The sequence below is a fragment of the Eschrichtius robustus genome, chromosome 18 (assembly GCF_028021215.1).
Source record: "Eschrichtius robustus isolate mEscRob2 chromosome 18, mEscRob2.pri, whole genome shotgun sequence".
In the NCBI taxonomy this organism is placed as follows: domain Eukaryota; kingdom Metazoa; phylum Chordata; class Mammalia; order Artiodactyla; family Eschrichtiidae; genus Eschrichtius; species Eschrichtius robustus.
In genome coordinates, this window is record NC_090841.1 from 67,611,661 (window position 1) to 67,629,156 (window position 17,496).

The 17,496-nt window shown below is 39.2% G+C and overlaps 1 protein-coding gene across 1 annotated transcript in view; it reads left to right on the plus strand.

Annotated features, from left to right (window-relative positions):
* The window catches only part of DNAJC3 (DnaJ heat shock protein family (Hsp40) member C3), an 88,092-nt gene that overhangs the window by 65,417 nt on the left and 5,179 nt on the right, over positions 1–17,496 (plus strand). Inside the window, exons 10-11 of the mRNA XM_068526977.1 lie at positions 15,963–16,095; positions 17,002–17,150. Coding sequence (XP_068383078.1) covers positions 15,963–16,095; positions 17,002–17,150 — 282 coding nt within the window. The remainder of the gene's footprint in view (positions 1–15,962; positions 16,096–17,001; positions 17,151–17,496) is intronic.

Here is a 17,496-nt window from a genome sequence, read left to right on the forward strand (position 1 = left end):
CCCAGCACTGTAGCTTGCTGGTCGTTGAGTGGAGGTGGGTCTTAACTCTGAGATGGAGATCTCTTGGAGAGCTTTTGCTGTTTGATATTACGTGGAGCCGGGAGGTCTCTCGTGGACCAATGTCCTGAACTCGGCTCTCCCACCTCAGAGGCACAGGCCTGACACCCAGCCGGAGCACAGAGACCCTGTCAGCCACACGGATGGCTGGCAAGTTGGTACTAACTGTTGGCAGGAGGCCTCAGTTCCTCTTAGACCACTCCATAGGGCTGCTTGAGTGTCCTCACAGCATGGTAGCTGGATTCCCCTTGAAAGGAGACGAGTAAGGGGCGACCCAGAGCCGAGTGCGTGTATTGGCGGTGGTGCTGGAGCGGGGGTTAGAGAGCAAGTAAAGCATTTTAAATCAGAAACAGTAAGAGTATTTTTCTGGTGAAACTTGGTTTGTGATCCTTTTTTTTTTTTCCCAATTAATTGCTGCATATTTATTTAATGAAGTGTGCAGCTATTTTATTTTATTTTATTTCTTTTTTTTCACATTTAATATTTTTATTAATTTCCATGAGAAGAGGTACAACATTGGCAATGTTTGTTTTTTTCACACACACACACACACACACACACACACACTGTATTTTATTTTTACAAGAGATAAATAAACTGACACCAAGCATTGTAACTGGATGACCACAACAAAAGCAACAATGATCGCAATTAGCAAACACAAAACACACTCATACTGTGTCATAATACTGACATTCAGTCCAGTAATCCTCCACTGTAACAGCTCCTTTACTTTGCAGTGAAAATTGATTTGTATATTTTTTGCCTCTGAGTCCTTGTGGGATTTTTTGTTTTTTAATTCAAACAGAAAGTCACAAAAATTATAATCATCCTCATCAGTTCACTCAGTCCCATGTAATTAATTTTCTTTTTCATCTTGATCTTTTGTTAGCACTTTTATGAATTCATCAGTTTTCCATTAGAGTTCTGAAAAAATGCTTATTCATTCAGTTCAGCAGTATAGTCAGTTACCAGAAAGCTGTACTTGTCAGAGTCTTTTCCATGAATTCCTTGAAGATGAAACCCTTTTATAGGAACATTTTTGCAAAAGCATCAGAGTACACCCAGAACTCTCTGTAAATGACAAAAGACTTAAAAATGACCACAGTTAAAGATTTGATGAAAGTTCATAATAATGCAGTTGACAAGGAAATTTAGTTATTTCTGAGATACACATTTTAAAGTAATAACTAGAATTATGACTTAGAGCATTATACCAGAAGATATAAGATTTTTAGAAATTTCATGTAATGTCTGAAACATTTATATTAACATATTTCCATACAAATACCCCAAAGAAAGTTTAGTATTGTGTTTTTTTGTTTGTTTTTTTATACTGCAGGTTTTTATTAGTCATCAATTTTATACACATCAGTGTATACATGTCAATCCCAATTGCCCAGTTCAGCACACCACCATCCCCACCCCACTGTGGTTTTCCCCCCTTGGTGTCCATACGTTTGTTCTCTACATCTGTGTCTCAACTTCTGTGCAGCTATTTTAAACGTAGTAAGAATGCATTGCAGCAATGGTAAAACCTATACTAAGAAACAGATTAACTACACTTACAATTGAGAAAGGTTTGTGGTACTCATTTTTAAGGCAAACTGATAATTTACTTTTTTCCTGCTTTCTTTAATTTAAAAAGAATCTTGCTTCTAAATGGTTTCCTGGGAGTGTTGACAACTCTGGTTACACTGTGGGACATTTGTATACTATAGTCTTTGAGGTCTGATTGAGGCTTGAAATGTATGCGATCAAAATGATGAGTTTTAAGAGTCATAAGAATGCGTCAGTAAGGCATGTGGTCTGCATAGATCCCTTTCTCATACTTGCTCTTTTCACTTTTGAGCTCCTAGATGGCTATATTCTAGGATTTTGCATTCCAGTTAGTTATTGGAATGCTTCATCAAAGTGTACTTTTCTTATCTGTATGTGAACCCTCAGCTCTAACTGTGAAATCAGCAGTGCTGCAGAAGAATTTAAGCTTAGCTGTTAAGAAAAAAGGGTTAAGGGACTTCCCTGTTGGCACAGTGGTTAAGAATCAGCTTGCCAATGCAGGGGACAGGGGTTCGAGCCCTGGTCTGGGAAGATCTCACATGCCACAGAGCAACTAAGCCCGTGCGCCACAGCTACTGAGCCTGCGCTCTAGAGCCCACGAGCCACAACTACTGAGCCTGTGTGCCACAACTACTGAAGCCCATGCACCTAGAGCCTGTGTTCCGCAACAGGAGAAGCCACCGCAATGAGAAGCCTGCATACTGCAGCGAAGAGTAGCCCCTGCTCGCCGCAACTAGAGTAAGCCTGCGCGCAGCAACGAAGACCCAATGCAGCCAAAAATTAATTTATTAATTAATTAAAAAAAAAAACCTTGTAGGCTGCTAAATATAAGTTGAAAGATGCCTTTGTATCTTGAATATTAAACCAACTTTAGTTTTTAGAGAAATTTGACAGCTTAATTCTTGAAGAAAAAGATGCTTAATTTGCAGGATCTTTCTGAATTATGGTTTTAGAAGAATAAAATGGTTGTTTAGTCACAACTATGAAAATCAAGCAACCTCATGGAGAGCGAGACAATGGGCTGCTAGGTCTTTTTATTTTGGGTTGGGGGATGGGTAGGGTGTAAGTTTGTATAGTTGAAACTGAAAGGCGTTACTTGACTTGTTTGGATTTGAATCAGAGGTTTAGTAAATGATGTAACCGAGTAGTAATCTTACTTAAAGGTGAAATAGTATGTTGAAATCCTGAGTTAATATATGAAGCCTTTCTGTATTATGTTTGCTGGTTTTACTGTTTTTTTTCAATCAGCAGTTTAAAATGATGGTAGGTATATAATAAATGAAGAAAAAATAGGTTTAGGTTAGTGAATAATGGAACATGGAGATTTATTAATTTGGGGCTTATGATAGAATGATCTGGAAAGATATTAGGGGATTCTACTTACTAGAACATGACTGTACAAATACCTCTTCAACCCACCTTTCAGTTCTCCTGGATGTATACCCAGAAGGGAAATTGCTGGATCGTAAAGTAAGTTTAATTTTTTGAAGAACCACCACATTGCTTTATCCATAGTGGTTGTACTGTTTTGCATTCCCACCAGCAGTGTTGCAAGGGTTCCAATTTCTCTCTGTCCTCCTCAACACATTTTCTGGGTTTTTGTTTTTTAATAGTAGGCATTCTAATGGATGTGAAGTGATATCTAGTGGTTTTGATTTGCATTTCCCTAATGATTAGTGATGTTAAACATCTTTTCATATGCTTGTTGGCCATTTGTATATCTTTGGAGCGTGCTGTTTATTTTTGCCGTGTGATTTCAATCAAGTAACTTAGCCGGTTATGTTTTACTTTCCTTACCTGTAAGATAGGAATGAGAATAGTACCTATTACCTAGAACTGTTGTGACAGTTAAGGAAGATGACGCTCAGAAGGTGATGCTTAGTGCAGCGCTCCTAGTAAATGGTTTCCATTGCACTCATTTTTAGATAGTTGTTTGGAACTTGCATCGACTTCTCTATACAGATGGTACTTAATGGGGTAGCTTCTAGGTCTGACCTATGACTGCTGTATTAACTCCATTTGACACGGCTGTTATTTTAGTTTTACTAATAGTATCCAGAATTCTGAGACTAGGAACCAACTAGCATTTTTTTCTGGATGAAGGGCCAGCCTGGGCCAAATTGTGAAATAGACATATTTCATCTTTGACATCCTGTGATGTTCTGTAACCAGATTCTTGTGCCTTCTTGCTCATTCTAGGACTCTGCCTAGTGACGCTAAGTCCTCCCTAGTCCACAAAAGTATTCTGTGTTCAAAGTTCGTACCACCTCCTTGCTTCAGCATTCTTATGCCCCCAAAACAGCTGTATTTTAGGAAAAGTGGCCAAATTTAAGATATTTGTATAAAACACTGGTAGATTTCTATTCTATCACAAAATGCTTGCGATATAAGCATTTTTAACCCAAAAGAATAGCAGATTAATGGAATTTCAGGCAAGTGTCTATGACACCACACATTGGGCAGCATGGCGGTCAGGTATGGGGCTGTGGGGCTCATCCCTAGGCAGGAAGGAGACCATGTTTTTCTGAGTGGATCAGATTTCTCATGGCTGCTGCTTTTTTCAAGTTTGTCGGCCAGGGGTCCTTGGCTCCTAATTTAGGGAGGAGAAGTGGAAGAGGTTGGTCTTTATTGGAAAATGCTGGCTCTATTTAGGATCATGCCTAAAGTTTGGAGGCTGCTTATATATTGATATTTTTACACACCAGTCATAACCATGGACAAGTGCAATCAGAATCTTGAAAGCAGTTATTTCTGAAACTCAGATCTTGCCTTAGGTGCATCCTAGTGTAGCTTCACCTAAGGAGTTGGAAGCAGGTAGTTAGAACAGAAAATGGCTACTCCTTTGCAAAGACAACTAGGGTAAGATACTGTATGTGGGTTGCTTAATTCCTTTGGCTGTAAATTTCATGACTATACGTCCTGCCTCTGTTTTATTCACAGCCAGGCTGCTTAGGCACAGCTTCAGCCGCCTCTTTTCTTTTGAAAAGTGCATGGTCACAGGGAAGATTGCAGAGGTGCCTGCTCTGTGGGGATCAGCACATCTACCAGTTGGCTTAGATTTAACACACTTGCCTATCATGCCAGTCAGAAAACATTGCACCCCCTGTAGTGCCAACCCTATGACTTCCTCTAGGAAATAGCAAGGAATCCATGAGTTTAATATGTAGATAGGGAAATAGAAAACATTCACGGGAGTGAAGCAGTATTATTCAGCAGAAAAAGATAATGTTACAAGGCTAATTTCTGAATGGTCAAGAGCTTAAAGTATCGGAAATAAAAAAAAAATATTCAGGAAATATTAGGGAAGGACACTGCCGGTGTGGGAGAAGATGTAGTCAGAACAGAAGCCCAGAAGGCAGGGGAATTGAAAGGGTGTTTTGCCTTTCCCAAAGGTGACAACATTTGCCTAGGACAGCGGGTAGCTTTGGAGAGGAAGAAGTAGGCCGTGGATATGTTTCTGTTTTGGCTTTTTATTTGCCGGTTAACAAGAAAGTGATTACCTGTGACAAACAGGTGTGACCTCAAACAGTGAAGTGGCTTCTTTAAAAGCGAAAAAAACAAACCCAAAAAACCCAAGAATCTCTTACCATCTTAAATTGAAACAGACTACATACATGGTCTATATTTGTGTCTGTGTACTCCAGTGCTTTGAATACAGTTGGTGATATTTCTTAACTGTTGATAGAGAAATTATTGCACAAGAGTTAAAATTTTATAATCTGACAGGAACTGGAATTCTCTTTTTGTATTTTACTGTTAGCACTATTATCTCTTTTCCACTATAAAAATTTCGACAAAACACATGTATAAAAAAGCACAGTAATGTATCAGGTTCAGTTAGGGTGCAGGCCACCTTACGTCCCTGTGTACAGAATTAAAAATAGTTCATCTCTTCACTGTTTAAGTATAATGGTTAGGCTTGCCCTCAGAGTCCAGTGCTAGAATGTGGTCTATTGTAGGAGGTAGTTCCATCGATGGAAGTTTGACTTAAAATTGTTCAGCCCTTTGTAATGTCAGAAATATCTCACAGTTCTCTCATACTTCTGTGCTGATTGTGAGTCTATATTGTAAGGGTGCTTGGATAAAACTTCCCCTTTGTAGTCTAAGGATGAATATGTGTAACACACAGTGGTGGAAGAGTTATTTTCATCGTCTATATTATGACAGTCTCACAGCAGGTAAGCATTACCCCCAACATTTTATTATGAGAAATTTCAAAGAAGTTGAAAGAATTTTACAGTGAACAATCATGTCCTCACCATCTAGATTCTAAAATTAACATTTTACTATGTTTTATCACATTTATCTGTCTCTGTCCTTCCGTGTATCCATCAGTTTATCTTTTTTAGATGCATTTCAAAAAAAAGTTGTAGATTTTGGTTTACTTTTCCCCAAATACTTCACCTTGCTTATTATTAACTAGGAGGTAATTGTATTGGGTTGGCCAAAAAGTCCGTTTGGGTTTTTCTGTAACATCTTACGGAGAAACCCAAACGAACTTTTTGGCCAGCCCAATAGATAAAATGAAAGGTACAGATCTTAGGGGTACCAGTCCTGAGTTCTGATATCCATGCAGCCTGTTAAAGAGAAAAATTATTCATGACCCTTGTTAAAGACCTTAAGGAGGACTTTATTCGGGAGGGGGTTGCTATCACGGTAGGTGTAGGGGACACTGCCCTGGGCTCTGGCAGTGAGAGAGAGAAAGCCTGGGCTCAAGTCTGACTCTAGAGAGGACAAGTGGGATTTCTAACCAAGGAGCAGAGTTGGCGGGTGGTCACTGGATGCGAAATTACAAAGAGGAAGCATTAGGGAGAGGGGAGGTTCCTCCTAGATGGACTCAACTGAGTTCTTGCTGAAGGCGGGCCAGAGTCGGGGAGGGGGAATTCGATCAGATATCAAACTCAAATTTGGTCAGATACCAAGGGTGGGGGGATCTTAGCAGGATTCTTGCCCAACCTGGATTCTGCAAGGACAGAGAGGGAAGCCCAAGGTTGGGCCTTAGCCAGAAAGAAGATTTACTCCGAGGAGCCAGTCTAAAGTTTTGGTATAAGAGAGTCTTTGTCAAAGCCAAACTCCCGTCAAGATGCAGAACTGGACATTATCCTGTTGTCCCTTACCAGGCGGTCCCCATCCTACCCCTACAGGCAGCTGTTATTCAGATTTTCTCCATCATAGGTTAGTTTTACCAACCCTAGATCTTCATATCAACAGAACCGTATAGTGTGTCCTCTTTTGTATAAGGCGTCTTTCATTCGGCATGTTTTTGAGATTTATTCATGTGGTTATAGCCATTGGCAGTTCATTCCTTTTTATTGCTGAAGAGCAGAAGTTGGCAAACTTCTTCTGTAAAGGTCCAGAGAGTAAAAATTACAGGCTCTGCGAGCGATGTGGTCTCTGTTGCTCCTACTCAGCTCTGCCCCTGCCGTGCAAGAGCGGCCACAGACAGAACACAAATGCGCAGACCAGACTGTGCTCCAGTGAAGATTTCTTTTGAAGACAGGTAGTGGGCTGGAAGGCTGTTACTTTCTTTTTCTACTGTAAAAGAGGGAAAAGCATTCAGTATTTCATCATCAATCCTATCCCTGAAGAATATTACAATTTATGGGTATACCATACTTTATCCATTCTCGTATTAATGGACACCTGGGCTGATTTTAGTTAGCATGATAAAAGCTGCTGTGAACGTTATTCTGCAAGGCTTTTTTTAGACATGTTTTCACTTACCTTGTCTAAATATCTAGGAGTGGAATTGTTGAGTCACAGGGTAAGGTGTATGCTTAGTTTTAAAAGAAACTGCTAGACCCTTTTCTAAGAAGTAATTTAAAATTTACACTTTCATCAGTAAAGTATGAGAGTTCCAGTTGCTATATCCTTGCAAACGTTTGGTGTTGTGAGTCTTTTTAATTTTATATGTTTTGGTAGGGGTTAGTAGTATCTCATTGTGGCTTTAATATGTGTTTCTTTGATGACTAAGGTTGTTTAATACTTTTTCATGTGCTGCTTCTTTATTCAAATACCTTTCTTTGTGAAGTGTTCTAATATTTACTCACTTAAAATTTGTTGTTTCTTTTTGTTAGAGTTATAGAAGTGTTATGTATATATTTGTTTTTCTCCTTTATTCTGTTAATGTGATAAATTACATTGATATTCTGAAGTTAAATCAACCTGGAATTATTGGGGTAAACTTTTCTTGGACATGATGTATTATCCTTTTTTATATATTGCTGGATTTGATTTGCTAGTATTTTAAGAAGTGTGCATCTGTGTTCATTGCTCTGTAACTTCTTTTTTGTAATATCGTCAGATTTTAGTGTTAAGGTTGTACTGAACTCAATTAGTTAGAAATTGTTCTGGTCTCCTGCATTTTCTGCAAGAATTGTATAAAATTGGTGTGATTTCTTCTTTTAAGTTTGGGAGAATTCACCAGTGACACCATCTTGGGTCCCAGAGTTTTCTTAGTAGGAAGGTTTTTGATGATTAATTCAGTTTCTTTGATCAATACAGGGCTATTCAGGACTTCCTTGGTGGTCCAGTGGTTAAGAGTCTGTGCTTCCACTGCAGGGGTTGTAGGTTTGATCCCTGGTTGGGGAAGCTCTGCATGCCATGTGGTGTGGCCAAAAAAAAAAAAAAAAAATTAGGGCTATTCATATTTTTTGTTTGTTTCATCTTGTTTTAGTTTTTGTAAGTTGTGTCCATCAATGAATTCGTCCGTTTTACCTACGTTGCTGATTTTGGCTCTATGAAGTTTATAATATTATCTTATTATTCTTTTAATGTCTGTAAGGCCTGAAGTGATGATTCCTTCTTCATTTCTAATAGTGACAATTTGTTTGTTTTGTTGTTGTTGTTTTTCCTCTTGATCAGTATAGAGTTTGGTCAAATTTGTTGGTCTTTTGAAGGAACCAACTTAGGGATTTGTTAATGTTTTCCATGATTTTTCTTTATTATTTCATTGATTTCTTCTCTGTATTTCTTTCTTTTGACTTCCTTTGGGTTTATTTTTTGCTTTTCCAGCTTCTTAATTTTAAACTATCTATGATTTTAGGCCTCTTTTCTTTTTTAATATAAGTATTTAAAGCTGCACTTCTCACATTGTTTTATTTTCATTGTCATTTGATTTGAAATGTATTCTAACTTTCCTTCTGGCTACTTCTTTGATGCATGGATGATTTAGATGTTTTGTTTAATTTTAAAATATTTCACGGTTTCCTTAGTACCTTATTATTGATTTCTAATTTAATTCCATTGTGCACAGGGAGCATACTCTGTATGAGTTCTGTCCTTTTAAATTTATTTAGATTTGTTTCCTTTTGAATTTATGTAGACTTGTTTTGTAACACAGCATAGGCTCTATCTTGCTGAATGTTCTATATGCGCTTGAAAATAATGTGTATTCTGCAGTTGCTGGGTGTAATGTTTGTTAGTTTTCTCATCAGTTACTGAGAGGGAACTTTACCTGGTGTGGAAATTGCAGACTTTCCTACCTTTCCCTTTAATATTGTCCTTTTTTTCCTTTATGTATTTTGAAGCTCTGCTGTTAGCAGCCTGCACATTTATGACTGTTAAATTCTCCTGATGACGCCCTCTCCCTGTCCTTCTATCAATTCCAGAAAGGAGTATTACAATATTCTCAAAAAATTCTGAGGAAAAATGATTTTTAACCTGGACTTTTATATATATAGAAAACTGTTAGGGTAGTTTTTTGTAATTATTTGGAAAGTTTCCTGTTTCAGTGTTATGGAATCTCCATGGAAAGCCCACTGCTTTATTGGGAGGTGGGGTTTTGGCAACTTTCTCTATGAAAGTTGTTCTGTTTAATTTTCTGTCTCTTTTGGACTGGGTTTGAGTTACTCTCTTGAGTTTTCAAATTTATTTGTAGTGAATTTAGCAAAGTAGTCTCAATTTAATTTCTTCTATCTCTTTATTTTTCACTTATTGCTTTTTGTATTTGAGCTTGTTTCCTTTTCTTGACTTAGAGGTTAGGTTAGAGGTTTTTATTGATTTCTGCTAAGAAGTAAGCTTGACTTAACAGTTTTGATCTTTTTTGGTTTCATTAATTTCTATTTTTGTCCTACAATTTTTTTTCTAACTTTGAATCTCATAATTAATTCATTTTTCATCTTTAACTTTTATTGAACCACTAAGGCTATGAATTGTCCTCTTAGCACTGCTTGAGCTATGTCCTGTAGGTTCTGAATGGTAGTGTTTTCAGTATTATTTTCTAGATATTTTACAATTCTTATTTTTATATTTCTTCATCATAAGAGTTGTTGGAGAGTTTAAAAATGGTGCACAGAGCCTAGGTGGAAAAGTCCTATTTTCTGTTTACTATTAATTTCTAGTGTTAAAACATTTTGATCAAAGAATGTTTTTACTACTTCCATTTTTTGGAATTTATTACTGTCTTATTTTTGGCCTAAAATGGCTGACTTCATGAGTCAGGGACTTGAAAATAGATGTACTCTTTTGTTTCTGGGACAGAGTTTGGCATATCAATCAGATCTACCTTACATTGTGGTCTTCCTTTTCTTGCCTTTTTTTTGGGCCACTTGGTCTGATATGAACAGAGAGGTTGAAGTCTTCCACTACTAGTGTCCTTACATCTCTGTAGTGTCTCTTATAATTTCTGCTTTATAAATGGTTGCTGCTTTTTTATTTGATGCACAGATATTCATAATATGTCTTCACTATGATTTCTACACTCCCCCTTTTTTGCTCTGTTTAATGCTTTTTTTCTTTTTTTTTTGGCCATGCTGAGTGGCTTATATGATCTTAGTTCACCGAACAGGGATTGATTGCATCCAGGACTACGGCAGTGAAAGTGCTGAGTGCTAATAACCATTGGACCGCCAGGGTTTTCCCTCTGTTTAATGTTTTTAACCTAAATTCTAATTATCTGATGTTAAGATAGTGAACCAAATTTTATTTGCATTTGCCTGAAGAAACTTTGACCATACTTTTAGTTTCAACTTTTTGGAATCACTTCATTTCAGGTGTGTTTCTTGCATAGAGTTGGGTTTTGCTTTGTGATCCAGTATGAAATTCTTTTAAATAGGTGAGTTAATAAGCACATTTATACTTATTGGTGTGACAAATACATTTGGTCTGAGTACTGTTATTCTATTTTTCAGAGAATTTTTGTTATTTGGCCTGTATTATTTTATATATACTATTTTGATATTTTAGAAGGTTTGTGTTTTTCTTCTTGGTTATTTTTATAGGTTTATTAACTTAGCCATCTTTCTTTGGGCAATATATATTAGTTTCCTACAGCAGGGAACAATATTAACATGTTTCTTCCTCTTCTTTCCCTTTCCCCTACCACTTAGGACTTGTTAATGAAATTCTAATTATTTGCCTGTGGCTCATTAGTGGGTGATGTTTCCTGATTGCTTTAGCTGTGATTGGTGGGAATTAATTAACTTACTTTCTCATCTTTTCTCCCCTTTATTTTCTCACTTTTTGTTAGCTGTATCCCTTCTGCATTGGCAGGGCATACACTCTACCCTGTCACTGTAATTCCCTGGTTTGTTTTAGTCTCAGCTCTACATTGAATATATTTAATGTGTACCATCATTCCTTTGACCATGCTTTCTCTAGCCTTCTCTTGGTGAATTCATCCAGTAGTAGTTTCCTTGAGGGGCTCCTGGGAAAATTTTCTAATTTCTTCTATGTTCAAAGCTGTTTGTACCTTTTAGACTTGAAGGGTGGCTTGGCTAGATGATAAAATCCTTTGTTCACACTTTTTCTGTATATCTTATAGTTATTTTCCCATTTTCTTCTGCACTGAATATTGCTATGGAAAATCTGGGGCCACATTTTTTGGTTTTGGTCTGGCCGTCCAAAGAGCCCTTATCTTTTGGGTGTGTTGATTTTACTAGGATATATCTTAGAGTTGACCATCTCAGCCACTTTGCCCTGGTGCACCTACTGTGCACTTTCAATACATAGATTCATCTTTCATTTCAGGAAAGTTTTCTTAAATTTAATCTGAATTGTTTTGTTATATTGGTTTGGTTTTCTGCTTCAAAGATTCAGTTAAGTACTGGTTGTACTGGTCTCTTTGCTCATCATCTATAGCCATAATTTTTTTCTCTAGTTTTTTAAACTCTATTTCCATTTCATTTTATTAGGTCCTTAGTTTTTCCCCATATGCTTCTTCTCCCTTGTGCTCCTTCTCATTTCATCTTCACTTCCATGATAGTTTTAATTTGTTCTTATTTTTCTTGAGTTCTGATTACTCACATTTTTATCTCCTCCTTGTCTCACTCTTTGCTGAGTTCTTATTGTGCTTTGTGATTACCCTTAATAGAGGTGATTGGATTAAGTTTTAAAAATTTATGCCATAACGTTTGCTCAGAATTTTCATATATTCTTTGGCTATGTTGTTTTGATGCATGTTCATCAGGTAAGTTTTGGTGTTCTTTTCCTGTTTTTAATTTAAACGTCTTTTAATTGAGACTGTGCCATATAAAAAACATTATTGCTCATCATAAAATGAATTACCTTGCCCTGGCTATTTGTGGGACAGTCCTCTGGGGGTGTGTGTGTGTGTGTGTGTGTGTGTGTGTGTAAAGGGGTGCTGGGGACAGGCAGCTTCTATACTTAACAGTTGCAATACTTTCTGCTTCACTGTTTCCACAGACATTCTGCTTCCTGCTAAAATGGCCTTTCTCTATAGCCCTGCCCTCTCTGTTTCTCTGAACCAAACTGTGTCCAGGAGGTCGTCTGCTGCCAGCCCTGTTGCCCCTCTGCCCACTTCCTTTGCTACACCAAAGGGGTGTATCTTTTGCACTTCTGGGTGAGCCTGTCACAGAGAGCACACAGTCTCCAAGTTGCCTGGCATGTGTTGCCCAGGGCTCTTTGCGCTTGTCACTCATTGTATTCTCCCTTTCTTGTCTTCTCCGCAGCAAGGCCTCTGCGTTATCTCCACCGTGTCTGCTCCAGATTTCATGCTTCTTGTTCTAGGTACAGGATGTAGGTTGTCACTCACTTCAGGGTGAGTCCATACTCATAGTGTATTTTGCTGGCATTTTCTGTGATCTTTTCTCTTAGGGCTCTCTCACTGTTTGCTTCTTCCTCTCATCTTAGATTCATGGCTGCTATTAGCTAATTGTAGCAGCCTTTGAACAGTCTCCTTGTATTGTCGTGCTGAAAATGCTGTGTCCCCCCGACACGTCACCCGCGCCGTTTACCTTGTTTTGTGTGACACGCAGGAGGAGAAAGCTGGTGCTCCACGGGGCATATTATATTGGAGGTCTGATGAACTCTTTAAAAGGACCTCTAAGGCCCTGTCTTGAGAATAGACTTTTAGGGGAGTAAGGTGGAAGCTGGGAACACCTTATGAACACCTTTTGAAGCTATTATAGCTGTTCAGGTGTATTAATGATGGGACTGTATCACAGTGGTAAGTGTGGAAATGGTGAGGAATGGTTAAATTCTGGATAGATGTTTAAGGGAAGCTGATTTGGGGCTTGCTAATGGAATAATGGAGTGTGAAGAGAGAGGGGAGCCATTTGCAGCCGTGCATACTGTGTGTATCTGTCTTTTCGAATGTTTCTCTGTATTGGGGAGCTCACGCTGGCTTTAAGTGGGTAGGACCTGTTCACAGGAAGACGTTCCCTACCGTGCCTGTCATCTTGCCCAGTTGCCAAAATGAGCAGGACTTCACACAGTTAACTTACCAGGTGGAGTCCTTTGGTGTTCAAGTTCTGGGTGGAACTGCTTTTCCTGTGTTTATTCCAGACCCGTTGTGGAGGTCTCTTCCTGGGCCCAGCGGCACACGCCAGGGGCCTTCCACGTGCGCATTTTCTACTCTGCTTAGAGCCGAGTTCTTGGGCCCTGCTTGGGGTTAATGCTGCAGCCAGCTGCTCAACATACAGGGGCAGGGCCTGCCCAGCCATTCCTTAGTCATCTCGCGAAGTAACCTGATGATTGCCTTAAAGCTCCTCCTGCTTGCTAAACTCAGAATGCTTGGCCAAAAAGAACAGCTTCCAAATCTGCTAGGGCCTCTTTCAGTGCATATTTGGATTGTGGTTCTATTAGGTTTATTCGTTATTAATGTGATCCTATTTGCCTTCTCTCTTCCAGAAATTTGTCAAAATTTCTGGTCTGCTGTAGTTTTCAGGGCTGCCATGGTTATATTATTTTTTATTTTTTGTCATTTTTGTGGGATAGTGGGCTGGAAGACAGGAAATTCCTGTACTTACTGTCTGCCGTCTTGCCCTGGTTGTTTGCACTGCTCCTTAAGAACTGGGTGAGGGGCACACAGAAGAAAAAGAATTTGGGAAGGATCAGAGTTTTTAGGTTCAGGGGTTAGAAGATGATTTGGCTAATATGTAACATACTATTCATTAAGGACCTTAATATTTCTGGCTTATTGTGATCTTTACAGCTGTTCAGTTATATGGGACCTATAATATGGAACATAATTGGGTGTCATTTACTTTTTTTTTTTTGAAGATACCCCCTTAGAGAGTGGAATATGAGAAAATATAACTAAAAATGAGCTGTCTAGTTTATGTCCATGGGAAGTCTTACATCATCCATATTAAGTTTCTAATTAGTTAACTACCTGTGTAACCATGTGAATTTTAGTAAACAACTTATAATTTTATATCTTTCCTGTATTGGGAAAAATGTATGTACCTTAAGTGTTAATGAAAGATAGGAGACAGAAGACTGCTTTGGGGAAGATACTCTGAACATTTAAGAATGAAAACATGTTTTAAATGTAGGGTTTGCATAAGTAGAAAAATTGAGTATATTGAAACATTTTCCCCTTGTACTAAATTTCAAGTGTATTTCCTTACTAGGTTGTGATATCAAGTGCTATGCATATTGCAAGTTAAACCTCACTACTATTTATAATGGCTTTGTGTCTGTGTGCTAAATTGGAAAGGTATTTTATGATGTCAGTGTTGGTTGGGTAACAGTAATATTGTGTCATGTTAATATTTAATATTAATGCATTGAGGCAGGAATTAGGATAATAGCTTGAAGCGTCCCCCCTTCCCCCATGAGCCGAAGGTAGTATTGGTTCATTTTTCTATGTAGTGCAGGCTAACTAAATTTGTCCACCTTATTCTAATATCTTTCTCATTTTAAACCTGCCCAAGGTGCCTTCTTAAACCCCTTCCAGGATTAGCTGTTGCCAAGATGAATGCTCAGGCCTGTTATCCAGAGAGATGGCTTTCCCACAGTGAAATGCACTTCCATAAAAAACTAGAATTTGAACCCAACAATCCATTATTTAAGTTCTCTGTCCAAGGAGGACAGTGAGAAAAATCACCACCCCCAGATTAGGTGATTCAGAAGGAGGACACTGGGACTCAGCATATATTTGTTCTCAGGGCTAAGACTTATCCTAATGAAAGGATACAAACAAGATCAGCAAAGGGAAAAGGCACGTGGGTGAAATCCAGAGGAAACCGGGTGGAAGATTCCAAGAGTCTGTGAAATCAAGCAAGACGAGCTTAATTCCTCGGAGAACCAGGGCCCACGGTCTGTACTGGGGGCTGGCCAGGTGGGCACCTGCTGCCTAGCCCATACCGAAATGCCCACAAGGCGAGATGGTTAGCGTAAACCACATTGTGTATACAAACAGTTTAGGTAGGCCAGCCATTCTTAATCAGGGAAGGGTGGGAGCACTGCTGAAACCCAACTTGCCAGTCGTCAGCCAAGGGCCGGGCTTGCCAGCAGGTCCTTCTAAGGAGGGGCCTCCGCTCTGCATGACGTTAGGTATCCAGAGGCCTTGTATTCTCTAAATATTTAAAATAATATGAAAAGAAAGATGCCATGTGAATTGTCGTCAGACTTCCCATACCAGGACTGTATGTGTCTTTCTGTTTTGATTGATACTTAAAAAAAAATCAGGTTTGTAACAGTTTGCGTTGAAACCTGTGGGTGAACTGGCCATTCTGACTGCTGATGGTTTCTCCAGGTCTCTGAGCCTCTCATCCTTCTGAACCGTGGCCCCAGAGCTCCCCATGAAGATTTTCTTTGCTGCTGTCTTGTTTTCCTGTGCAACAGGCACTTCACTGCTTCGCATAAAGTGCTGATATTAAGACACCTCACAGTCGTGGGGAAGCTAATGTGGGAGGGTGGGCAGGTAAACAAGCAGTGTGGCTTTTACTGAACGGGAGCAGCGGGCTACCTAATTCAGCCTTAATGATGCCTTTCGTGGTTTTGAACAAAATTACTAAGGCGATATCGCTTCTCAGGCTCTTAGTAATGGCAAAGGAAGGGGTTGAGGATGGTGACTTTAGTATCACATTTGCGGGGTATGTAAAGGTCACACACATTTAATTCCTTTTAACAGCATTGTCTTCAACATATTTTGACAGCTATTCAGGACTATGAAACTGCTCAGGAACACAATGAGAATGACCAGCAGATTCGAGAAGGTCTAGAGAAAGCACAGAGGCTACTGAAACAGTCGCAGAAACGAGATTATTATAAAATCTTGGGAGTAAAAAGGTGAGTTAGAAATTGAAAATTCACATTGTTATTTTTAATCAACTGTTTTAAAGCTAATTGTTGCTCTTGTTTCCCTCTGATTCATTTCCTTTTCTTAGATTAGTAATTTCAGTCATAGATTAAACCCTAACAGTCTTGAACATCATAAAGCTGTTTTGAATATATTACAGATAAATTTCTTTGATAGAGACTAGTCATGCAATGGTGGAGTGTTAGTAGTTGGTGACAAAGAAAGGACACTACAGCACGAATAGGTCCTGGGCCTAGATTTTTTAAGAAGGGTAAAGAGGTGGGAGTGAGCTTTCTTTTGGTGGCGACAGGAGGGAGAGAGGGGTTGGGGAAAAGAAAGCTTCCCCAGGCCTAAAAATAAAGTGGCCCTTTCAGAATGAACTTGCAGGCACAGGGAGAAGGTAATTTACGCAATACCTGCTTTTATATTAGACCCACCTTCCCTGAACAGGGAACCCATCAATCTTTCAATCAACAGCCTGAAACTTTGTTCTTTTTAAGTAAGCTAACCCAGGAGCAAAATACAAAGTGGGCTTCAAAGAGTCAGTGTCTCTTTTAATGCCAAGAATCGAATCATGGTAGTTTGGAAATTCAGAAAGTTTAAAAATGCATCAATGCAATTTTCTTAAGGGAGAATTGTAAAGCTCAGGAGTACTTTATTGAATTTGTTCCTGGTGAGAGTCTAACCTTAGGGAGCAAGCATGCAGGGAAGCCTGGTGACTGTAACGGTCGCGCAGAGCGCTGGGGAAGACGTTCCGCCGGTCATGACGGCAGTATCGGAAAACCAGGTTGCTGATTGGCCAGTGGGATCTTCCTAACTGTCTCGCTCAGCTCCTCCTGGCAGTATGTTGGACACTTCTTAACTAATGATTATGAATTAATTTTACCACCCTTCAGAAATGCCAAAAAACAAGAAATCATTAAAGCATACCGAAAATTAGCACTGCAGTGGCACCCAGATAACTTCCAGAATGAAGAAGAAAAGAAAAAAGCTGAGAAAAAGTTCATTGACATAGCAGCTGCTAAAGAAGTCCTCTCCGATCCAGGTATTGTTTACTTTAATGTTTCTGTTCTCTTGAAATGGCCGAGTCAGTGACTGGCGACTTCTTAGCTCTATTCCTTTGCCCGTCTTAGAGGCCGTGTCAGGAGTGAACAGTGGGGTGGGTGGGCCCCCTGGGGCTGACCTTGGGAGCTGGTGACGGTCCCTGAAGCCCATTTTCATGTCTACCCTTGTCAGACTCTAGGGACCCTCATGTGCACAGTGCAGTGGAGACGCCACCAAGTGTAGAATCAGAAGGCCTGAGAGTGACTCTTATCTCTATTTGAATAAGTTCCTAGAACTTTTTTGGGCCTCAGGTTTTTTCACCAGTGATATGCAAGTACAACAAGAGG